This window comes from Phascolarctos cinereus, unplaced genomic scaffold (assembly GCF_003287225.1).
Source record: "Phascolarctos cinereus isolate Bilbo 61053 unplaced genomic scaffold, phaCin_HiC Scaffold_3;HRSCAF=262, whole genome shotgun sequence".
Lineage (NCBI taxonomy): Eukaryota > Metazoa > Chordata > Mammalia > Diprotodontia > Phascolarctidae > Phascolarctos > Phascolarctos cinereus.
This window is the reverse complement of record NW_027555736.1, coordinates 184923265-184948991: the sequence shown is the minus strand read 5'-3', so window position 1 is coordinate 184948991 and position 25727 is coordinate 184923265. Positions and strand designations below refer to the sequence as shown.

Here is a 25727-nt window from a genome sequence, read left to right as displayed (position 1 = left end):
GTGGAGGCTCTTTTTGTCCCTTGTGCTGCTGGTTCTTCGGTGTACCCTTTATACTGCACAAACCTCGAGAGTCCTGATTATTCTTTCCCTTGGAAATATTCTCCGTTTCCCCAAGCTGGAGTATTCCCTAATCTTTTCCCATTTACTTCTCAAAGAGAAATCCCTGCTTCAACTAGAGACTTATCTGTGAGTAGCCAAGTCAGAGCCAGGAATATGCATGTAGATTCTTGGCCCACCAGGGTAGACAGAACCATAGGTGAATTAGAGGCAGGGAATGGTGATCTACATGGACTGAACAGTTTTGTTTCTACCAAGCCTGAAAACGGGCTTTTTAAAAGAGTCATTCATTCATTCAACAAGTATTTGTTAAGCATTTATTATATATAAGGCACTTTGGCACATACAAAGTCCTTGTCCCTGCCCTCCAGGAGCTTACACTCTAAAAGAAAAGACTGTATACAAATAACCACAACACTAGGTATCATGCGATATAAATACTAATGAAGCTGAGGCTGGGCGAGTGTGAAGGAATAGCTCAAGATAGCTACAGCTATCAGGTAAGACTGCAAATCCCAGTGTGCTTCCTTTCTTTCCTAATCAACTGAGATATTGCATGTAAAGCACTTGCTAAGCCTTATACAAATGCCAACTATTATCTGAATATTCCCAGGGGCAGTTAGGCAGCACTCAGCAGGATGGGCACTGAACAGGCCCATCTGGGAAGGCAGGGAAGTTTGAGTAAAAGGGAAAAATCACAATCTTCTGAAATTCCAGCAGGGGGCAGGCAAGCTCTACCCAGCCCAGCCGTAAGACTAGGTTGGCAGCAGAGCCCAGCCCAAGCCTGGCACTGACACTTGAACAGAATTGGCCAGAGATAAAGCTGAAGTATTAGCCAAAGCCCAGGCGGGAGAAGAAGAGATGAGGCAGGTCTACCTCTTTCAAACTGCACCGCTTAAGTCACTTTCACCTCGGAATCCTAGGCTCTTTGCACAAGCTACAGCTCGCTCTTCCTGGTGCCCATTTAACTCAAACTTTTTAATGCCATGGACTGCTTGGCAGTCTGATGAAGCCCTTCTCAGAATGCTTTTAAATGCATAAAACAAAACATACAGGATTATAAAGAGAGCTACTTATATTGAAATAAAGTGATAGTTTTAAAGTTTGCATACACTCCCCTTCTTCCCCTCAGTTAAGGGAGGCAGGGGTATCTTGAGGGTTTTCAAACCCTCCAGGTTAAGGAAGGCAAGGGCATCTTTGGGGGTTTCCAGGCACTATTCCCCCCATCCCCAACGGAAATTGACCTGCACTTCTCTCAAGGGTGGATGAACCAGGGAAGGGTCCTCCCCCAGGTCCAGTCTGGAGGAGCCCAATAATGACTCTAACACTTTAATGCAGACTGTGGACTGGACTAGGGTGTGCATCTTGCCTTGGGCTACTTATGAGAATAAAAGATCATAGGACTCAGAGATGGAAAGGACCTTAGAAATTATCCAGTTCAGTCTCCTCCTCTTGCAGATAAGGAAACTGAGGTCCAGAGACTAAGATTTGCCCCTAGTTGTACAGATGCACCCTTTTGTGCATGCTGCTCCTTTAAGACCACCTCTCCTAACCCCTGAATGGTCATTCTTCTGCTTTTGACTGATTTAAACCAGTGGCTCTTTTTTAAAAAAAAAATTTATGCTATCCACATCCAGAGAAAGAACTATGGAGTCTGAATGCAGATTAAAGCATACTATTTTTTTTCTCTTGGTTTTTCCCTTTTATTCTGCTTCTTTTACATGACTAATGAGAAATGTTTAATACATGTATATGTACATGTATAGCCCATATCACATTGCAAGCTATCTTGGGGATGAAGGGGGAAAAATTTAGAATTCAAAATCTTATAAAAAATGAATGCTGAAAACAAAAATAAATAAATAAATTTTTAAAAAAAGAAAAAATCTTTACAAACAGAAAGTTTTTATTTTAAACATTTTTATTTTTAAATTCAATCCCAAATTCCCTCCCTCTCACCCCCTTCACCACCCACTGAGAAGGCAAACAACAATAGCAATCATACATGTGAAATCACATAAAACATATTTCCCCATTGCCAAAAAAAAAAAGCCAGAAAAATAAAGTGTGAAAATTATACTTCAATTTGCACTCAGACCATTGGCTCCTGATCATTTAAACCAGATTTTACTTGAAGTAAGGTCACACAGATGTACCCTCATGCTGCTCCTCTAAGATCTTTCCCTTCCCAAAATTCCCCCTGAAGACTACTCTTGGTGGCCACTTAAATCTGATTTTACTTGTACTCTTAAAAATAAGAGTGCAGGAAGGAAAAGCTAAGGGATAGTACACTGTGTGGCTTATCCTAGGACGACATTTGAGAGATGACACAGAATCTGGGGCTAGCTAACAGAGAAATTCAAGCAGGCAAGAAGCCAAAGGGTCATCACAGGTCCTGCTGGGCATCATGCCAGAAGCACCACTTTCTCCTCCTCCTCCTCCACTTCCACAGTGGTAGGTAGTATGTGCCTGAGGAAGGAATGGAATGGAATAGAACAACTCAGACCAGGGGTAGCTAGTGGTGCAGTGGATAGAGCACCAGCCCTGAAGTCAGGACGACCTGAGTTCAAATCTGGCCTCAGACACGTAACACTCACTGGCTGTGTGACTCTGGGCAAGTCACTTAATCCCAACTGCCTCACCAAAAAAGCAAAACAAAACAAAAAACAAACCCAAAAAATAAAGAACAGCTCAGACCTGCGGCAGCATGGAAGAAAGTTGAACAAGGTGTGAAATGACAGGCTGGTGGATTCAGTACAGCAGCAAAAAGGCTTCCATTTCCTCTGCTAGTGCAAGTCACAAGACCCCGAATCTGGCTCTAAGCTCCACTTTGGGCAAGTGACCATCTCTCTAGCTAGGCCTCAATAGTAGCAGCTAGTACTTACACAGTAGTGCTTTAAAGTTTGCGAAGCACTGTGTATATGACCTCATTTGAGCCCCACAACAACCCTATGAGGTAGGTGCTATTACATCCATTTCACAGATGAGGAAACAGGCTGAAATAGTTTCATTTTATCCAGGGTCACACAGCTAGGAAGTGCCCAAGGCAGACCTTGAACCCAGGTCTTCCTGACTCCAAATACTACACTCTGGATACTACACCACCTAGCTGCCTCAAATATCCTTGTTTGTAAAATAAGAAGGTCCCTTTCAGCTAGCTTCTTAGCAGTCCACTAATTCTAAACCTCAGAGAACTTTAATGCAGCTAGGACAAGCCAATAGATACACATGGTTTTGCCAGCTGGTTAAAAAGATCAGAGAGAGGGGTGTGTGTGTGTGTGTGTGTGTGTGTGTGTGTGTGTGTGTGTGTGTGTGTGTGTGTGTGTGTGTGTGTGTGAGATGTATATGTGTGTGCATATACATACATTCCTTCAGGAAACAGGCTAGCCTTTTGTGACTTCTCTTCCTACTCAACTATCCTTAATGGTCACTTAAACCTGATTTCACATGTAGAAAAATGTCTGGCAGGGGAGAGATAGTAGGGGAACAGTCCCACATAACTCCTGGAACCCTTTTAATACCTCAGGGAGGAAGGACTAGATCCTGCAGGGGATTCTCCAAATCCCTTAAGCCAACAATGAGGGCTAAGGACAAGAATGAGGCCATACTCAGAAATTCCACGATGGCCAAAGGACAGGACACCAGTCAGAGTAAGAGGTCAGGAAACAAGGCGAATACTTGCCACCCACTAAAAACACATTTTGAAATCAGATGGATTGGGCTCACCACACGTGTTACAAAACAGCCAATGCCAAAGTGCTGTGACAAAAAAAAAAAGCTCCAGAGATTACAAGGAAAGGCACAGAATCCGGACACTGGCCAGCGCTGTTCAGGTTGAACTGGCACTGCAGTGAACTGAGACATAACTTAGCTCCTGGTGTTTGGAAAGGTGGGGAAGAGGGTTCAAAGATGCTGACCGTTCCAACGGAGCACAGGCACAGGAACCTTTCAGCTACTGCCTTAGTTCAGATAAAGAGAACACTTCTAACATGAGATGGCCCTGAAAGGGGGGCAAAAAATAGGTATATACTAACAAAGACAAAATAAGGATTAAATGTTTTCCGCTGCTTCATCCTCATTTTGTTCTCTTAATAGATGTGATTCTGGGCTGTATATAAACCAGACTAGGGGAAAGTGGGGCTTCTATTTAGACCAATACAGTATACTTTCAAGTCATGCCAACCCTGAACTAGACTCTTCTTTGCTAAACTCTAAGGACACTAGGAAGTTAGGTTAGGATGCTTGGGACCTTTGTGAATGACACACAGCTTCCTCAAGGTAGACACTCCAGCAACCATTTGGTTTTGGGGGAATGAAAAATATAGTATAAGTCTTTCTTTGTAGGGTTACATGTAACTGAAAGAATCAAGGGATTGCAGGAACTGGCTAGGTGTTATGCAGCCCTTCTTTCTACACCTATCATAGCAGTAGGGTACTTGTTTGAGGCAAAATTTAAAATGAGAGGGTCTCATCTAGAACAAACTAGCCTCATCTGTTCTTAGCAGCAAGCTTCTAGGATCTGAGACTGCTGAGTGGGGAGGGGAACTAAGGCCATTTTTCACTTTAGGGAGGGGGGTAGAAGCAAGCAGGAAGAGGAGAAGCCTGAATAAATAACTAATTCTTCTCTTCCCCCACAACCATGGCAGGTGGGGAAAGGTTCAACTACCTCAAAAGTTCAACACAAGCTGGAAAAAACAAAACGCCCCAAAACAAACTGAAGAGGGAGAGCTGGCCAACGACCAATGTTCTGTAACAATTCCCAGGAAGAATTTATGTGACCTCATGGTACATTTTCAGTTAAATAGGAGAGAATATGTTAACCTCTGACTATAGACAGACACCATGGAGAAAGGCAGGGTGGAGTGCTTGCATGTGTTTGTGAGCATGTGCAAACGGACTGAGCAGAGAAGCTGCAGTTTAAAAGGAAAAGAGAAAACCAAGAAAAATTCAGCAACTGTTGGAGCAATCACATGCCGCTCCCCAAAGACAGACAGAGGAGATGGGAGGCTGGAGAAGCCAAGTGACCACCTGCTCCTGTGGAGAGAAGGCCCCTCTGCAAGAATCCCTCTGGTGATGACCCTTCCCAGGCGGCCAGGCCCTTCTACAGCAGAAGAGTGGAAGTGCGGAGCTGGTGGGGAGTGGGGAACAGAACAAAGGAAATCTGCCTTAGAAACTCCAAGGCCCTTCTCTAGCAGTGCCAGCATAAGCTGACTTCGTTTGTGTACTCAACCCAGCAAAAGCCTTAAGGCTTAGGAAAACACTATCCTTGGCTGGCTGGCTACAAAAGCAGAGTCAAGGTCATCTTGAGCATGCCTGCTTCCACTGACCCATCATCCTCACTGGGCATATCTCAGTAAATCCTGCCGGGTGGTGAGCTTCAGCTGGACAGTCAGACAAGCAGCAGGACTGGCCTTCTGCTGCTCTGGGTTACAGGAAAGAGGCAACAACCCAGCTTCCCACAGAAACAGCCTTTGGCTGCTCTGCAAGGGAGGGGTACTGACTTTTAGGGGTTACTTGAAGGCCTCATTGAAGGCCCGGCCAATGACTAGCCTCCGAATCTCACTGGTCCCAGCCCCGATTTCATACAGCTTGGCATCTCGAAGAAAGCGTCCCATAGGGAAATCATTAATGTATCCATTGCCACCTGCAGCCAAGAAGGGACAAGATGACATTAGTGGAACTAGGATGTGGGAAAATATCCATCTTTTGCTACCATTTCCTTCTGGGCTTCAAGTAGGGATTGGATGGTGAGGGGGTAGGGATGAGGAAGGATAATGTGTGGAGGCTGGTCCTCAGCTGTGGCCTAGACTGAAAAGGACCTGAAAAAGGACCAGGGAACTAAGAAGGGTAGAAGTAGGAAAGGGCATTGGGACTGGTTGTGGTAATAATGCTTCTTCTGTAACTACAGGCAGCTATGTTTGTGTGTCTGCATAGGAGAGAGGCCAGCATACTCCCCCAGCAGCAGCCATTGCCCCCCACTAGCTCCTTGTCCCCTAATGTGGCCTGAACAGTGTATCAGGAGCCAAACAGTGAGAGGGTTGGGGTGAGTGACTAACATGGGCAAAAACCTCAACAGAAGCAGCTGCTCCCATGAGGCAGCTGAGTAGCACAGGGTACACTTACCTAGGCACTGGATGCCATCCAGAGCCACTTGTGTGGCTGACTCTGCTGCGTAAAGGATCACACCTGCACAGTCCTGTGGGACGATGACATTACCCTGTACCTCTGATAGGGCCCCTGCTGGACCCTGACAGAGGGGAGCACCTTAGGAGCTGGGGGGCCCTTTTGGCAGAGTCTTTGCCATAGGCTGGCATACAGAGAACCTCTTCTTCTTCAGCATTCCTTCCCCTCCTCCCCATTTCCTTTGGGTCTGAAAGCCCACCCACCCCCTTTTCCCTGACAGGGGAGGCACTTACCTTGGGAGTATGATGTCCCTCATCACAAGCTTTGGCAACATTATAGACGTATTGCCGACTGGTTGTGAGGCGGGTGTACATGTCTGCCATTTTCCCCTGCATCAGCTAGGCATAAACAAGTATCCATGGTTATTATCTCTAGTTCTTTTCCTCCTAAGAGGAAAAGAAGTGGCTCTAGGCTCCAGCAGGGGAAGCAGCAGCAGCAGCAGCATAGGGAAGGAATTAAGGAAGGGAGTTGGGGTAGGAGTGGAACTTGCTTAAAGTGCCAGTGCTGGCTGAAACCTGGGAAGTGACACTCTCCATCATTCCACCCCAAAAGATTTAGGCTGTCTTAAAAGTACTTTCTTCTAAACAGCCTTTCAAGGGAGTTATTAAAAATGCCTTATAGGACTCACCTCCTTCTTTTCTCACATCCTTTCCTGCCCCTGCCCCTGCCCCAAACAATAACTGAATGTTCCCACACCAATATCAGAAGAGAAGCCCTGAATTGACGTGGTGCAGCCTCCTTAAAAGCCAAGCGTGTACGCAGTAAGGGAGCAAAGGCATGTTTAGCGAAGCCCATTTTCTACATGAAAACACCTAGAGATCAGGGGAGTAGGTGGTGGGTCCCATGAATACTTCTTGGACAGCTCGTGCCAGGAGTCTAGCTCTATGGAGATAATCAAAGAACAACTTCCAAGGCAACTGGGCTGTTTCCACGAAGCACTTGGGGTGCTTAAGAAACCTCAGCCAGGGAAAAAGCAGCCAGATCTGCATCCCATGCCTTGCTCCTTCCTCTAGCATGGCATACCTCCCCAGCCAGATTCTACTCACTTGAAAATGGCCGATCTTTTGGCCAAAGGCTTCCCTCACATGCAGGTAGGGGATGGTGTGATCCAGGACGGCTTGCATGATCCTGCCAGAGGGAAGGGAGCCCTTCATTGCCCATCCCTGAATGAGGATAGCTGGCAAAGGAGCTCGGTGGGAGAGATGGGGTAGGACTAGTGATCCCACAGTAGCAGGAGTTAGGGGTCAGTGATGGCAAAGTCACAGAACCATAGGGAGAAAAAGGAGCATGACATTGCATGCTCTTCTGATCTCTTTCTTCCTCTGATCTCAAAGCACTAGAAATGCAGTATATCACAGATGAAAAAGCACTGAACCAGGAGTCAAAAGACTTAGGTTCCCAGGCCAGCTCTTACCACTAACAACACTGCGGAGCCTTAGTTCTCTCATTTGAAAATTGAAGCTTTTACTCAATAACTCCAGCCAGACCAGATGATCTCTAAAGGCTGTTCTAGCTCTACTTTTTTTTTGAGGGGGTGGGGGTGGGATGGGGTGGAGGTGGGGGACTAAGTATATGGATCTATGATTTTATCCATACAAGAAATATTTCACGTGAAAAATCCCTTAACAGATTCAGCCTGGGAACTTACCTGCAACTTCTAGTCTGAGAGACTGGAAGCACTAGGAGGGTAAGTGACTTGCCAGGATCCCACAGTTGGTATGAATGTCTGTATGTGAGGCAGTACTTGAACTCAGCACCTCAGTCTAGTCCTCTATCCACTGTGCAGGCTGCTTCTCTGTCCTATGACTGTGAGTTATTAACTTCTCTTTCTCTAAGGGTTCTTGGCAGAGGAAAACTGAGACGTGGAAAAACTTAGTGATGCCTGCTACTCCTTGACAGCAGGTTTGGGTTTAGAACCCAGGCCTTCTGCTTTACCCTGTGTGCTGAACAACACAGCTCCCTGTGGCCTTTTCATGTTGCTCTGAAGCACATTCCATTGCTATGCTAAGAAATGTAAAGAGAGAGAGAGAGAGTATGTGTGTGTGTGTGTTTGTGTGTGTATGTGAGAGAGAGAGAGAGAAAAAAAATGGAGATATCACCTTTGTTCCAAAGAAGGAAAAACTGAAGCCAGAGGTGAGGAATCAAGGGTCCTAAAGGAAGACTGATGATGGCATCAGCTGATAAGGAGGAAGACTCAAATCTAGGTAATGCATACTTACCCCAGAGGCCCGCCAGCCAGCACCAACCGCTCCAGATCCAGTCCACTCATCAGTACATACACACCCTTATTCAGGTGACCCAGGACATTGGAGACTATTGGGGAAAGTGTCTAGTCAGTTGGAAACAGAGGACTATACAGAGCCGCCAATAAACAGTATCACTTCATCTTGGATGGACTTTCAGCAAAGTACGCATTAGCCCATACGGTTCCAGATGCATGCAAGTGCTTAATAAGCTGCATGGGACTCATAGTTAACAGAACATGTTGCTCACAACTTTTTGATGTTACTAATGTCTACAAGGCTTAAACTGTTACATCTACCTCCTGTCTTGTAATCCATTGGTCACATCACCCAACCATGGCCTTTAGCAGACCTGTGAGATTAGGTAAATCAGGTCATTCTCTGGGCCCACATGTTCATCTATAAATTGAAGAGATTAAGGGGCAGCTAGGTGGTGCAGTGAATACAGCTCTGGCCTTGCAGTCAAGAGGACCTGAGTTCAAATCCAGCCTCAGACACCTAACACTAGCTGTGTGACCCTGGACAAGTCACTTAACCCTGATCACCTCACCAAAAAGCAAAAATAAATAAATAAACTGAAGAGACTGAACTAGGTGATCTTTAAGGTCTCTTTCAGCTCTAAAACCATCACTGTTACCTTTACCTATATTTAGGGTCATGATAAAAGAACACTTTGTGTTCCCTCTACTGACACCAATCTTCTACACTGATGCTATGCTTCCTACACACCAGTCCCTAGGACCACCTGGGTTAGGGTAGTGGGTCTAGAATAGGAAGACCTTAGGGATTTGTGAACTGAGTCAAATCTCCTTTTGGAAAATCCCACCAGATTTGTATCGTGGTGGAAAGAGCACTGGGTCAGGCCCCAGAATCCTTGGCTTGTGACAGTGGCTCTGACATTATTAGTTACATGAATGACATTTCACATCTCTGAGTTTCTGTTTCTTTGTAAAATGAAGAGGCGGGATTGTGATCTCTAGTTCTCTTTCAATTCTATCATGGAATCATCATTCTGAACCACTCCAGGGTCACAGAAAGGGGAAGACAGGTTTTAGGCCCTAGAAGCCACTCACCTCATGCTCAGTGACACAGGGATTTGGCTGAAAATTTTTTCTGGATAACCCATTAGGACAGTGGATATCTTTGGGGACAATATGACTGTTCCATTAATAGAAATGTCCTTTAGTCCTGAGTTTGCAGAAATGATGCACTTCAGTGAGTTGAGCTTTGAGCTCTTCAAAAAAACATCAGTGGACAAACACTGATCCATCCACATTTATCGCCTTGGGACAAAAGCAGTATTTTGTGAGGCATGTAGTCAGGGTGGGAAATTTAATGAAGAACTTAACAGTAATGCCACCTGGGCCACGGGATGATCAGACTAGCACTAGCCCTCCTTAGATGCTGTCTCTCCATACTGTCACCTTGTCACAGATGCTGTTTGATCAGGGAGGAAGAATTCAGATGGTAAATTAGCATCTCTCCACTGGGTCTACATTGACAGTTCTGTTCTGTTTTTCACCCTTGCCAGTGAATAATTCAAGTTGTCAGTGTAGACAAATATTCCATGTACTTAGTAGGGAATTACTGGCTTGGAACAGACCCTGTTTTTGTGTCCCACACACTATTTCTCTGTCAAGATTAACATGAACCAGAGACCTAGCCTATTTCTCTGCATAAGGACTATAATTTATCCCCTTAGACTCTGGTGTGTGGGCATGACTGCCTAAAACTACCTGGTCAGGAGTGACATCTTCCCAATATTACCCATGAAAACAGTGGCATGTTCAGGGCCTAGCTACAGATCCTTGATGGACAGTCTAACAGGACTTTTCAAGGAAGAACGGGAAAAAACCATGGATTTTAAGTCAGAGGAGCTGGGCCTAAAACCTGGCTCCAATGCTTATGTGACCTTGGGCAAGTCATTAAACTTCTGGGCCTGTTTTCTTGACAGTAAAATGAGAAGGTTGGACCCAATGATCCACAAGATCCTCTTTAGCTCCAAACCCCTCTTCCCACCGTCTCTGGGTGGAATGGCTGGAACCAGGGCTCATGCTCAGGGATACTCACCAGGCACCTTGCAGTTTTCAAAGATCAGCTCACAGGTGTTAGAGCCCCTCATTCCCAGCTTGTCTAGCTTCTGGGACGTGCTAAATCCAGGCATGCCCTGTGTGGAGGAATAAAACATGCTCCTAGGCTGGATCCTTAGAAAGGATCAAAGATCCTCACAAGGAGGCACAGAGCAAACACAGAGACCAATTAGATCCAATTAACAACACACATTAAATGAGAAATGGTGATTCTGTACTCTGGTAATGCAGAAACTGCTGAGCCTCATGCTTGGGGATCTTATTCTAGCATAAGTTTCCTATTCCACTCAGGTCCTCCAAATTCCTAATGGAGGAGAAGATGGGGAAAAAAGAGAGGCTGGTCTTTGGCCAGCAATACAAAACATTTTTGTTGAGCTTTTCATCTCACGTGGTACTGGATGAGGGGCTATCTACAAGTAAAACTCCAGACATAGTCCCTGCCGTCTTGGAGCTTAACACATATCGATACAGATAGAGATAAATGGACAAAAAGACAAGAGAATATTATATAATATAGTAACACTGGGTTTTAGGTGAAGAAACTTTGGGGGTTGCATTTTTTTGACAGAAGGGTCCAGGGAGAATGAACTGTTTCTTTCAACTAATTAAGAAAAGGCTTCAAAGAAAGGACAGCATTTCAAACGTTGCTTGAGAGGAGACAGTTTTGTGCAGCAAGTGGGAATTCTAAGTGTGGGGTGTAGTGTTGGATAAAGTTTAAAGACATGTGTAAAGTGATCAGAAGCAAATTTGTTTGAGATAGGTAGAGAGGTTAGTCCAGAGGCATAGGAAGAGACATAGGAAATGAGGTAGCTAAATTTAAAGTATCTTAGACTTGACCTACAATGTAATATGAGGCCTGAGGGTATTAAGAAGGGGGCTATCAGGGTCAGAGTTGGCAAAGAATAGTATTTTGGCAGTAAAATCAATCTCTTGGCTTTAGTGCCATGAGGAAACACATCCCCTCTGGGATGCATACTTGCCCCTGCTCACCTTCTCCACGATGAAGGCTGTGATACCTCGAGAAACTGGCACAGCAGACATATCTGTCTTGGCATAGACAATGAGGACATCAGCATCCGGTCCATTGGTGATCCAAAACTTTGTGCCATTCAGGATATAGTAATCCCCTAAGGAGATGTAGTTCTGGCTAGTCAACCCAGATCCCTTGTTTCCATCTTAACCAGTCAGACAATGTAGATCCTTTCCAAAGTAGGACATTCCCTGGTCCAAGGAACAGGTAACTAGAACATTTATGTGGAGCCCAAATGCTATTCTTCTAATATGCCATATTCCCACCCCCCACCCCCCGGCCCAAAGTCTTCCCTGGACCCTGTCATGGTAGCCAGTTGCCCAGGGTTGAAGCTAAGAGTCATCATACCTTTCTTCTCAGCTTTCAGCTTCATAGACACAACATCAGAACCAGCACTGGGCTCACTCATGGCCAAGGCTCCAATGTGTTCCCCACTGATGAGCTATGAGAGACATCACAAAACCATCATGAGGAAATGTGGGGCTCTTCCAGCAGCTACCCATTGTACCAAAGTCCTGATGCTTTCTTTGTGGCTTCTTTGGATCTGAGCACTGGTGAGGGCCCAGGAAAAGAAAGGTTCGTTTCTCAAGAACCAGAGAGAGCCTGTCTTGTCCCTAAAGGTCTGATGAATCATGCCAATCTGTTTCCATAAGACCTCACATATCGGTACTATCAACGGATTTGCTCTGGAACGCTGAGTTTTATTCCAACCATATCAGGTCCAGGATGGAATGGTTATTAAACTGTCATTGGACCAAATCACTAAGGCAGGTTCCTGAATGATAGGTTATTCCCAAGTGCCACTTTAGCATCAGTACACCCTACCCTGCTGCACACACTCCTGCCATACATCTTTACCTTGGGGAGGTATTTCTCCTTTTGGGTTTCATTTCCATTTCGTACAAGCTGATTGACACATAGGTTGGAATGGGCTCCATAACTGAGTCCCACAGATGCAGAGGCTCGGGATATCTCCTCCATTACTACTACATGGTCCAGAAAGCCCAGGCCTGAGCCACCATATTGAGCTAGGGGGAGGGGGAGGACAGGAGGAGGAGGAAGAAGAAGAGACAGCAAACATAAAATAATGGCAGCCATAAAAATATAACTGCTTTGAATTCTTTAGGAGAAAAATGCTGTGAGTGATACATTTTCAGACAAGGCTAATGTGTTAATTTGTTCTGCTTGACTGCACTTATTTGGTGCACTGGAAGATTCTCTTAGTGGTGGGAAGCTACTGGGAAGTGACTATGACATAAACAAAAAAAAGAGCATTAAAAATATTAAATCCCAGAAAGAGAATTTGTATGCTATATAGGTAGGAGACTTCTGTGTAATCACAAGCCCTTGGTTTTTGGGTTCTCCGGCAGCTTGTCATTGAGACCATTCTTAAAAAACCTTTCCTGCCTGCTGGGATCTGGCAAAGCCTCCAACAACCCAGGGTTATCTGTATGCCATAATGAAGCATTAGATTAGATGCTGGTGTAAGGGAGGGAGAAAAGCATCATTTGGTAATAATGCCTCGATGTTTAACCTATTAGTGATTCTAGTGATGAGCATTTCAAGTCAGGTGAAATGAGAGGTTAGTTAGCACAACAGGGCTTTCAAATAACTTTTACTTTTAAACTCAACCAGCCAGCCCAGAGAAGAAATGAGAAAATGTACCTCCCTTTCTTAAAGGGGTGGAGGACTCTATGCTTTAAGATTTGACCAAAGGGTTGGCTAGTTTTGTTTAACTAGCTTCCCCCTCTGCTCCCCCATTTCTTTTTCAGTCTTTGTTAGAAGAGATGACTCAATGGCTAGGAAAGTGAGGAGGTATATAACCAAAAATTAAAGTGCTATAAAAACAAAAGCAATATATAAAAATTTAAAACAGACTTAACCAACTCCCACCAAAAAACTGAAACATGACTGCCTAAATTTGAGGATCTTTCATGTTGTGACTTAAGGAAAATATTTGTTTGTGTTAGTAATGACCTTATTGTGAATATATAATGAAGCTTAATTTGTTTATTACATGAGTTTAGTTTCATAGTAGTTAAAACAATGTCCATTATACTTGTTTACTTATTCTTGGAATGACATTTAAAAATTTTTTAAAAGAGAAAAATAAAGATATTCTGTTTTAGTCTATGCTAAGAAAACCTCAGCCATTTAAACCTATCTGTCTTCTCCAACCCCAGAGAAAAGTGGTCTTTTCTCAACGGGAAAGCCAAGGCAGGGTGGTACAGTTGGCTAATCTGTTATGTCTTTTTTTTTTTATCTTTAAAGGCATTTATTTTGAGAACTTAAAATCTGCACATGTACAAAAAACATTTGAGCTTTTTAGTAAAAGCCAATATACTGTTTCAGTTTTTATCCTACCTATTAATATTCTACCTTAAGAGTTTAAAAAAAATCATTCCAGTCTGTCTGAGTTAGTGAGTTAAAATACTCCTGTTACATTGAGATATTAAACTACAAAAGAAATACTGAAAATCCATTCATTAAAAAAAACCTAAAACTAAGTTATCTTTCTTGGTTCATATACAGTAACCGAAAAAAAAAATTCATTTGGAAAAGTGTCTTTAAAAAGAAAAAATTTCTCACTTATAATTATCTATTTAAAAATGGAAATGCATTTAAAATAATGACAAAGTAAACTAATCTTACCAAAATGCCCCCTACCAAGAAGAGTTTCATGGTTTGCAATGTCACACTAATGCTGTTTGGCTACAGCGTTCCATTTTCAAAGGAAGAAATTTAATCTGGTTGGCATTTTCAACATTTCAGTTCTGCTATTGTAAGTCTTGTCTCTTCAAGCCAGGGTATCCTAACCTGCAGTTTTGTTACAGTATTTGAGGCCCACTGGCCTATTTCCTTTAGGATTACAAAAGTAGGAACTTCCAATTTGTGTCCAGCATGGTCTTTTCTTTTTTAAAAATCTATTTTCTCACCTGGAAAGACTTACATCAATTGATGCTGAGTGGAATGAACAGAACCAGGAGAACACTGTACACAACAACAGCAACACTGTGTGATGATCAACTGTGACAGACTTGGCTCTTCTCAGCAAAGTAATGGCCAAGACAACTCCAAAAGGCTCGTAATAGAAAATGCTATCCAGAGAAAGAACTGTGGAGTCTGAATGTAGTTCACAGCATGCTATTTTCACTTTTTTTTTCTCTCTTGTAGTTTTTCCCTTTTGTTCTGATTTTTCTTTCACAACATGATTAATGTGGAAATATGTTTAACATGATTGTACATATTTAACCTATATCAGATTGCTTGCTGTCTTAGGGAGAGGGACAGGAGAAAAATTTAGGACTCCAAATCTTACAAAAATGAATGTCGAAAACTATCTTTAGGGGGCAGCTAGGCGGCGCAGTGGATAAAGCACCAGCCCTGAAGTCAGGAGGACCTGAATTCAAATCCGACCTCAGACCAAACACTTGACACCTACTAGCTGTGTGACCCTGGGCAAGTTACTTAACCCCAGTTGCCTTAAAAAATAGAAAAAAAAAAAAAAAAAGAAAATATATTAGGGGTCTTGTTTAGGGGCAGCTAGGTGGTGCAGTGGATAGAGCACTGGCCCTGAAGTCAGGAGGACCTGAGTTCAAATCTGGCCTCAGACCAAACACTTGATACTTACTAGCTGTGTGACCCTGGGCAAGTCACTTAACCCCAGTTGCCTTAAAAAAAAAAAAAAAGGAAAACTATCTTTACATGTAATTGGAAAAAAAATACTATTAAGTGCAAAACAACAACAAAAATCTACTTTCTCTCCCTGTCTTCCCTCCCCATTGGAAAACAAAAACAAAATCATTGTAACAAATATGCATAGTCAAGCTAAAGAAATTCCCACATTGGCCATGTCCAAAATATTTAATGCAGATTTAATCAATTCTGTCAGGAGGTGGGCACATGTTCTCTGGAACAGCTGTTGGTCATTGAACTGATCAGAGTTCTAGTCTTTCAAAGTTGTTTGTCTTTAGAATGTTGTTACTGTATAAATTATTCTTCTGATTTTGCTCACTTCACTCTGTATCAGTTCATACAAGTCTAACCAAGTTTCTCAGAAACTATCCCCTTTCATTTTGTATTCTATCACATTCCTCAACTGACGGGTACTCTTAGTTTCTAGTTCTTTGCTACTACAAAAAGAGTTGCTGTAACTAATTGTGTACATTTGGGTCCCTTTCCTTTCTTTGACTTTTTTTGGGTATAGGCCCAACAGTGATATCACAGATCAAAAAGTGTTTACAGTTAAATAACTTTTTGAGTATAGTTCTAAATTGCTTTCCAGGATGGCAGGACCAATTTATAGTTCCACCAACAGTGAATTAATGTACCTGTTTTCCCACAGTCCCTTCAACATTTATAATTTTCAATATAGTCTACAGGATAGTTCTGGACTATACCTGAAAACTTACCAAACTGGTTCTGTTTGTCTTTCCTTTCCTATCAAGCTGATGCCTAGAAGGCAATTACAAATCGTATCTCAGGCCATATCTATCACTTCAGGAAAAAAAGGAAGAAATAGCAGGTTGTCAGGCAACTCAAATGATTAAGTTTGGAGGTATGGAATTTAGACAAGAAGGGGTTTTTGCGACATTGGTACAAGAGATGCTGGTAAGGGGTCAAGGGTAGATAGGCTTTAAGTGACAGGTCTTCTTGGCAACAGATTTATAAACCTAGAGAATCAAAAACTGGGCTGGTGACACAGATGACCTATTTTCGATGGGAAGACTCTGAGATGGAGATAAAAAAAATGAGTGGAGCTATGTAGAAAAATCAGAGTAGTTCTTGGGAAAGGCCATGTTAGGGTCTTTCAGGGAGTAAAACTGTCATGCCATTTGAATTTAAACAAACCAAAACAAGGCGGGGCACTGTGGTAGCTAGGGAATTTGCCAAGCTATTTTAGGCAAAAGGGCTCAAAGTTAGCTATCTTTTCAAGGATACCCCAACTCTACAGGTGCATTTTTACTGAGTTCTAACTCACATTAAAAATCAAACACTTTCTGACGCAACATATTCTCCATAGGGACTGGTGGAAAACTAGCACTTTCATTTAGAAGTTAATGGTATTTTTTTTTATTCCTTTAGTTAAATTTAGATTGTTAGGAGAACTCCTTGTTGTGACGAACCATATTTGCCATGGAAGGGAAAGAAGAGTATGTTCATTCAACATTTTAAAATCACCTACCAGGACAAAAGCACTGTTCCAGCCACTGGGCAAGAGTAATATCAAGAAGAACGTCAAAGGAGAGCAGCACACGAAAGCCTGCTTCTGCCTATGCCCTGATTCTGGAGCTTGCCAAGGATGAGAATTTACCTTTGGCTCGCCACTCCAGTCAAATGCACCACTCACACTCTTCGGGTACATAAGAGAACTAAGAGAAGGAATGCCTCCTGCACCCAAGGCCAAAGAGCACTAAGGTGCAGGCGCTTCACAAATCCCCAGGTTTGGAAACCCGTGGCAAACAGCAGGACAAAGCAGATTTTTGTACTGGGGTGGTGAAATTCTGTTCTCAAAGTCTTGGATCAGGCTATTCCAGGCAGGGGTGGAAAGGGGGAACTCGCCTAACTATCCATCAGAAAGAATAACTGGGCTTCATACCTCCTACTCTCAAGTCCTTTGGCATATTAAAAAACAACCTCCTCCCCACACCCCCTCTCCCACCCCATGTTCCTTCCCTGACCAGGCTCAAACCTCTTGGGATAGATGTCATTACAATCTCCTCCCTCTTCATTCCCTCCCCTCCCCGTCCAATCTGACCTAGCAGCTCTCCACAAAGAACCACGGCTGATAATTAAACCACATGCTGTTCCCACACATTTTCCTCTCTCTACGTCTTTGCTATGCTATTCCCTCTGTCAGGAATGTCAACCCTCCTCCATCTCTGCTCTACCAGACTCAACTCAGAAGCTACATTCTTTAAAAAGCTCTGCCTGATCAGCCCAGACAGAAATGATAACAGCATACTGGATGACAATCTTAGAAAGGATCGTAGAGACTATCTAGTCCCACACTTCACTTTACAGACGAGGAAACTGAGGCCTGGAAAGGTTAAGTGACTTGGATGGCACTTTGTTGTTCTCCCAAGACACTTACAGTAACTTGCAGGTCTTCCCTCTCCTCATAGATTATAATCTCCTTAAAGAAAGATACAGTCATTTGACTCTGTTCTATTTCCCCACAGTGCTTTTGACATAGTGGAAACTCGTTAGTTAAATGAATAACACTGAACTTCCACCGCACTCAAGCTCTTTGTGAGAGATGAGGCTCAGCAAAGGAACAAGCAGAACTGCACAGGCCTATGGATCTCTCATCTACTCTCCCCGCCCAGCACGGGAGACCTTTCCGATCAACCATGCAGCTTGTCTTGGGCTGGAAATTTGCTTCACTCTGTCTTTTTGTGGGTTCTGCTGCTTCAGAATGTTTAGAGCCATTTTTTATGAGTATTTGGAGGGGTCTGGGGGAGAGCTCAAGCAAGTCACCGCTTTTACTCCACCATCTTGGCTCTGCCCTCCGATTTCTCATGTTAATAACAGCAAAAGACAACCTCCCTGCTGCCAATGGATCTCAAGGCCAAATGGCAAAATTACACACTGGATCTGACATATTCAAGCAAAAAAAAGCTGTTGGCCGGACTGTTGTCAAATGAAGAAGCAATGCTAAGACACTAAAGCAGCCACCATATCTCATCCTTCTCTGGCCGCTGAGAATTGAGTCCCCTGGGCAGAAATCTAACACAAGGTCTTTTAGCCATTGGAGGGGTAGGAGCAATGAGGAATGGAGAAGACTGATTCTGCTAAGTTAGCTGGGTTTCATTTCTTGATTCAGTTCCCACAGAGGTTCCCAAAATGGGTGACACTGCAATGATCCAGTGGGCAGTGGTAGCCTTGGGTATAACTGGGGGGCACTGAATAAAAATGAGGGTGCTATGGAAGCATAAGGAAAGAGGAGAAGAAAATTTTGAAAAACTGTTCGTACATGGTTCATCTATTGCGTAACAAAGCTAAAGTCATAGCGATTGCATTATTTTCCAAACAAACACACAAAATGCAAGTTATAACCAATCAGTGGTCAAATCTGCTGACAGGTCTTAATAAGCAAGTGTTGGTGAGTTTGTCATGAATTGTTGGGAAGCAGGAATGTGTGCGTGTAATGACTTGTTTACAGTATGATACTATATGATTACATGATACAATATTGCATCATCAACATTTCAATGCAGGAAAACCCCCACAAATTTACAATGAATTATTAAATTTAAGATGTGCCATTTAGAAATTTTATTTTTTAAAAATGACACAAATTTCAAAAAAAAATCATTAAAAGGTTAAAGAAAATAAATTTCCAGGGGACACTGACTAATTTTTTTTTTTAAAAAGGGGGCGGTAGGCCAAATAAGTTTGGGAATCTCTGAGTTCCCATAGCCTCATCAGAGCCTGAATTCAGTACTATCCATTCATTGCCTGGACTCTGATTAAGTCTAACCAGAAATGAAGATGAGGGGGAGGATGCGGGAGGACAGATCTTACCTACCCCTGGCTACTTCAAGCTCTCAGAAGTCAAGACTACTCCCAAACCCAGACACAACAATGAAGGAAGATACTGGGAGCCACCATAGGAGGTTGGGAGTTAATCAACAGACCAGCTGGTGATCATGTTGACCCTTCAGCTGACAAGGATGGAGGAAGATGCCAGGCAGAAAAAGAAGAGAATTCCCTGAGCTGAGGCAGGCAAGAAGTTGAGGATACTGGGCAGAGCTGGGGAGGGCGAAGAGAAAAATTTCTTGTATTATCAATAAACACTACTCTTCCCGCTCCTTCTCGGAATACTGGGCATAAAGACAATAGGAAAATCTGTTTTCTTCAGGGGCCAGACTCACCAGGGACTGTGATGCCCAACACTCCAAGGTGCCCCAGTTGCTTCCAGAATTCCTACAAATAGAAAAGGAACTGCAAAACCAAGCAACCAGTATCTGACATATAAAGCAATTGTACAGAACCCAAACACTTAATCCCAGGCCACTTAAAGAAAGGACCTATTATTACTTAAGTAGGTTTTAGCAAAGCAGTCAATACAAACAAATTAATCTTCATAAGCAGTTATGTGGGTTCCTAACCATCCCAACTCTTGGGGCATAGCACACTTCATTTCTTCCTCCCAGATCTTCCTCTGAGAGGATGTGAGGATATTTTCTTGTTGCCAGTAATACAAAACTCTGGACTTACCCGAAGGTCCTTGAACTCATTGGTCTGATCAATTTCACGGGCCTTGGGAGCTAAATGTTGCTGAAGGAATCTGAACACGGTCTGTCGCATCTGGGAAGCAAGAAGGGAGGGGAGAACAACATGAGTAAGCATTGCTGAAGATCTTCAGACCACTCACTGTAGGTTAGGTTACAAATTCTTTCCACATTCTCATCATCTGGAGGCTAGTGACCCTACTAAGGCACACTGAAAGAACCAACCTCACCTTGAAGAGGGACATCAAAACAGATGCTGAGGTGTGGACCTAGAAATGAAATGTCATTCCACAGAAGAACAGAATCTCTAAATTGGCCCCAGAACTATCAAGAGGATCAGAGAATCAGACAGAGATTAGAAACAGAAAGAGATCTTAGAGGTGATCAAGTCCAATCCCTTTATTTACATTTAAGGAAAGAGAAGTGAAGTTATCATAAAGGTAATAATAAGTGAAGAGCCTAGATTTGAACCTATCCTCTCACTTCTCTCTCTAGTTTGCCACAGCAGCCAACTCAGATGGTCTACCCATTGGGTGTGATCTACAGTTGGTTTGGAGGCCCAGATACCCTCTGCCCAAAGGTCACACAGTCAGAGTGGTAGCAGTCATAGATAGGACCATACATCCAGAGCTAGCAGGGACCTTAGACCGGAATAGAGTCCAACCCTCTCATGTTAAAGATGAGAAAATGGAGGTTGAGAGGTTAAATGTCTTATTTGCCCACGGTTACAAAACTAATAAATGACTGAGGCTTAGATTTGAACTCGTGCCCTGATTCCAAGGCAGCACTTTTAAAAAACCTATCAACTATTGCTTTTAAATATTGGAACAGGTTACCAGAAGAGGATAGAGTAACTGTCCCTCCAGGAAAGCATAAGAAATGGCAAGGAAAATGCTGTTTGAGATGATTCAGGTGAATGAATGAAAACAGTATGAAAAACAGATTAAACCCTCTTGTTGTTCAGTTGTGTCTGATTCTTAGTGACCCCATTTTTGGCAAAAATACTGGAGTGGTTTGCCATTTTCTTCTCCAACTCATTTTACAGATGAGGAACTGTGGAAACAGGGTTAAGTGACTTGCCCAAGGTCACACAGCTAGTAAGTGTCTAAGGCCACATTTGAACTCAGGACCTGACTCCAGATCCCAAGCTGTCCATTAAGCCCTTAAATCCCTCTAAATTCTCAATCTCAGTCAAATTCATCGTCAAGCATCACTGAAATTTTGCTCACAGCAGGGGACTCTGGGGCCTTGGAAGGTATCTGAGAAGAGGGAGCTCTGGGTAATAGAACCAGGCTCTACATAAAGGAAAGGCATAATAAAACATTATCAGTCCGTAATGACCAGAGAGCACCACAGCCAAATTCCCAAGGGAACATGGCTCTATTTCCAATCTCCATATGCCCTCAGAACGCCCTCGTATAACGTCCTTCCCTACAAGACTGTCCGTTAATATTAACATTAAAAACACTGGCCGGACTGGAAGTTTCCTGGGCAAAGCCCCGGTGGCCCCTCTAAGTCCCCAGGCACCGCCGGGGGCCGCCTACAGCGTGCCTGAGGGTCCCCTGAGTCCGGCTCGGGAGTCACCCGAGCCTGGGGACCCGAGGCTCTGCAGGGGTCGCCCCCTGGGGGAGGGGGCCGACTCGGACCCAGGTCCCAGGGGGAGAGGCCAGGGCTCCTCCGTCTACCTCGGGCCGCCTGGCACTTGCGATGCTGAAGCTGAGCATGGGCGGCCCGGGAGTCTGAGCTCCTGCGGGCGGCGGAGGGAGGAGGGGGGAGGCCGGGGGGACGGCGCGCGTCTGGAGGCTGCCCCGTGCAGCCCCCGCCGGGGACCCCTCAGCGAGGGGCCGGGGAACACTTCTGCTACCTGTTTTTGCTCTTCGTTCAGCCCGTTTATCGTGTCATCCACTGGCATCGTCGAATAGCCCCGCCGTGAGGCGAAGAGCGCGGCCGGCCGCACTCTCCACCAAGACAGGCGGGCACAACCCTGCCAAGCTGCAACCGCCATCACTGCTCTCAATTGGGACCTTAGCCTTTTGGCCTGGGCCACCGCGAGCAACTCCACCAATCCACAAGCATCTCTGCCTCTGTCCAATCAGCGAGGGGGTGGGGTACCCAGCAGCCTCTCAGCGTCCAGATTCTCCGAATGACACCATCCCCCTACCAGAGCTACCTTCAGGCCAATCAGCGGTGTGTCCTGAGGGGTTAGGCTTCCTCCCCTCAAACCAAGAAATGGTCACAGTGGGCGGTGGCCCAAGGTCGCTTCGCCATCTCTAGGGGGATTAATCTTCTTAAAGCTGATTCGCCCACAAAGAAAATAAAAACAATTCTCCAGCAACATGCCTAGGGAAAACTTAGGCATGGCGGGATGGGGAGTGGGGATGTGTCAGAGAATCACCTTCTCATGCTCCATTCTTTTTACAACAGATAAAATGAGGACACAATGGATATTGAAGCTAAGAAAGTAACAAAATGGCAACCTAAAATGGGATTGGGAGGGCAACAGAGCAGAGTTGGGCTCTCATTTAGTTTTTAAAATTACTATTATTTGTATTAGTAATAACAACAGTAGTTAGCATTTAGATAGCAGCTCCTATGTGCCAGGCACTGTACTAAGTGCTTTACAAATATTACCTAAATTTATCCTCCCAACAGCCTTGGGAGGTGGGTGTTATGGTTTTCTTCATTTTACAGGTGAGGAAATTGAGGAAGATTGAAGTTGAGTAACTTGTCCAAGGTCATACAGCTAGTAAGTGTTTGAGGCCAAATTTGAAATCAGGTCTTCCTGACTTTAGCCCCAGCACTCTATCCATCATACCACCAAAAACTGTAGTACTAGTGATGGACAAAAATTAAACAAGTGCCTAATATGCGTGTATTGCTAGTTTCATGGGCAGAAGATAAATGCCAACCTGCTTTCATGAGAAGCTACTGTTAGGACAATAGAAGTGAGGTGGCTGCCCAGAGATGGGGGCCAAAAAGATTGCAACACATTGCTAATGGGTTCAATTAGTTGTGATGGGGTGCTTGGGTGCTTGTGTTTGGGTGCTTGTACTTGGACTCCAATTTCTCCCTAGCCTCAGAAACACAATCCCTGACAGTTTCTCCCCAGCCCAAGGACACTGTGCCTAGCAATTACTCATGAGTGGGCCCCGGCAAGACCCTTATCTCTTTCCCTGGTGCAGTTACAAACAACAACTGAAGGAATTATTAGTTTAAACTGGCTTTGCACTGGGTCATAAAGATATATACTACTGCCCTACCTCATTATCTACATCCTGGACTCCTCATTATCCGTATTCTAGACTTAAGACATATGTATACCCCCTACATCTATCTTGTCAAACAAGACATTGACTAGTGGCAGACTGGACATTCTCAGTTACCCCTGAACTCTAGTTAACTTAGTGACATAGCAGGCCTAAAACCATACCTCCTCATGGCCCCCCTTCTGGGCTTTTCCCAGTGAACTCTGGGTAAGACGCCTGTGCAATAGGAACAAGAAGTGCATGTTCTTTTAAGAACTGACTACTTTTTCACCACTCCCTAATCCCACCCCAAATCCCCTAGTTAGCATATTTGGCATATGTTTTATTATATTTTATCCTATATAAATTTTATCTGTGCCCCTCTAAGATTGCAGGTTCCTTAAGAATCCTTGCCCACCGAAAAGTGTAACAATAAATTTTTTGCCAACTTGACTTAAAGAATGCCTGAGTCTGTGAATTCATTTCAGACGACCCCTTCCTCTACTCTAGTCTTTGTGGGGTCACAACCTCTCAGACTGCAACATTTATTTGTTTGTCTTTTTAATGACTAAAAGCCTCCTTTCAGTCATCTAGGGTATCAGAGCAGCCTGGCTTAAATCATGCTTCCCTCTACCCTCAGAATACAGACAATAAGCCAAGAGACTTCCAAAAATATTTATGTTTAAGGTATTGCCTAGGCAGAAGGGCGACAGAAATGAGTAAGAAATATTCCATAGGCTGAGAGGAGCCCTAGCACTTGTGGCTGCAGGAGAGTAAGGGAGCTGGTCACAGTTCCAGGATCAAGAAGAGTATTAGCTGCAGGGAAGTAGAGGCCCTTTCTGGGTAAAGATGAGAGTGCAAATCAGGACAGCAGTGACCACAGCTCTCTCTGGATCACACCACCTTGGAAGAACTGAAAACTTGCAAACTCCCTTCTTTCCTCCCCTGAGCCCAAACTCTTCTGAAGACAGCAGAATGAAAAAGCTTGAAACTTGGCACAGTGCCTTTCCATCCCCAGGTGAGCAGAGCCCAATTTTAAGTTCAAAGTCAAGAAATAGGTTGGAAAAATGAACATACAACAACAACAACAAAAATTTACCATAAAAGGCTACTATGGTGGCAGGGAAGGCCAAACTCAGAAGAAGACAACAAACAAATAAAATAGCTACAAACAAAGCCTCAGAAAATACTAATTGGACCCAAGCCCAAAAAGAATTCCTAGAAATTTGAAAGAAAGAGATTAGATTGATAGAGGAAAAATTGGGAAAAGAAATAAGAGTGATGCAAGAAAATTGTGAAAAGAGAATTAAAAGCTTGGCAAAAGAAGAACAAAAGAAATACTGAAAAAAACACCTTAAAAACCAAAATTGGCCAAATGGCAAAAGAGGCACAAAAATTCACTGAAGAAAAGAACTCCTTAAAAAGCAGAATTGGCTAAATGGAAAAAGAGGTACAAAATTCACTGAAGAAAATAATGCCTTAAAAATTAGAATTGGGCAAGTGGAAGCTAATGACCCCATGAAACATCAAGAAACAATAAATCAAAGTCAAAAGAATGAAAACATAGAAGAAAATGTGAAATACATCATTGGAAAAACAACTGACCTGGAAAACAGATCGAGGACAGAGAGATAATTTAAGAATTATTGGACTCCTTGAAAGCTATGATCAAAAAAAGAGCCTAGACATCGTATTTCAAGAAGTTATAAAGGAAAACTTCCCTGATGTCTTAGATCCTGAGAGTAAAATAGAAATTGAAAAACTCTACCAATTACCTCCTGAAAAAAATCCCAAAATGAAAACTCCCAGGAATATTATAGCCAAATTCCAGAGCTCCCAGGTCAAAGAAAAACTATTGCAAGCAGCTAGAAAGAAACAATTCAAATATCATGGAACCACAGTCAGGATCACATAAGATTTAGCAGCTTCCATGTTAAAGCAGTGGAGGGCTTGAAGTATGATATTTCAAAAGGCAAAGGGGCTAGGATTACAACCAAGAATAATCTACCTAACAAAATGATATATTATCTGTGTTGGTCTGAGAGGTTGAGACCCCTCAAAGACTGGAGTACAGGACGGGTCATCTGGAACGAATTCATAGACTTAAGCATTCTTTAAGTCAAGGTGGCAAAGATTTATTCTTATGCTTTTCAATGGGCAAGGACTCTTAAGGAACCTGCGAGAGACTGAGGATGGAGCTAGGGCTTATATGGAAAAGGGCATGGGAAAGGAATGCCAGGATACCAATAAGATAATCCAAAGGTCCAGGTGTCTTTGGCAGCTATGGATGGGAAAGTACAGGGAGTATACCAGACAGGGAGGGAGATGACAGAAGTATGGATCTTTGAAGTCTAGCAGGAGGAAGAGTCCTTGTGCTGGCCAAGGACAAAACTCCTTGGGTTGGGCAAGGCACCCCTCTCCCTCTGTCTTGATGAGAGAATGCTCTGCAACAAGGGAAAGCTTTCTCACAAGACAGGAACTTACTAAGGAATTGGGAGGCTTCCAGAGACATGATCTGAGGGCTGGGGCCTGAGCAGCCCAGCACTGTCTCACCCAGCTTTGTGTAGCTGAACCAAGGAGAGAGATAAGGGTTGTGCTAGGGCCCACACATGAATAAGGCAAAGTGTTCTTGGGCTGGAGAG

At 43.7% G+C, this 25727-nt stretch overlaps 1 protein-coding gene across 1 annotated transcript; it reads right to left on the bottom strand.

Annotated features, from left to right (window-relative positions):
* Positions 1 to 1959: 1959 nt before the first annotated feature.
* IVD (isovaleryl-CoA dehydrogenase) lies at positions 1960 to 21878 on the bottom strand. The gene is made up of 13 exons (XM_021009345.2): positions 21705 to 21878; positions 19827 to 19916; positions 19481 to 19532; positions 12462 to 12631; positions 11952 to 12045; positions 11564 to 11700; positions 10554 to 10650; positions 8460 to 8553; positions 7287 to 7368; positions 6474 to 6578; positions 6181 to 6253; positions 5559 to 5701; positions 1960 to 2526 (listed from the first exon to the last, which is right to left on the bottom strand). The coding sequence occupies exons 1-12, from the start codon at positions 21843 to 21845 to the stop codon at positions 5568 to 5570; spliced, it is 1269 nt and encodes a 422-aa protein (XP_020865004.1). The 5' UTR covers positions 21846 to 21878; the 3' UTR covers positions 1960 to 2526; positions 5559 to 5567.
* Positions 21879 to 25727: the final 3849 nt, after the last annotated feature.

Excerpts from the sequence above, each read along its gene's own strand:
- IVD (XM_021009345.2), bottom strand. The coding sequence starts at position 21,845 with ATGGCGGTTGCAGCTTGGCAGGGTTGTGCCCGCCTGTCTTGGTGGAGA. Across the intron at positions 6,254-6,473 it reads AGGGACATCATACTCCCAAG|GACTGTGCAGGTGTGATCCT; the intron begins GTAAGTGCCTCC and ends ATCGTCCCACAG. Across the intron at positions 5,702-6,180 it reads GGATGGCATCCAGTGCCTAG|GTGGCAATGGATACATTAAT; the intron begins GTAAGTGTACCC and ends TCTTGGCTGCAG.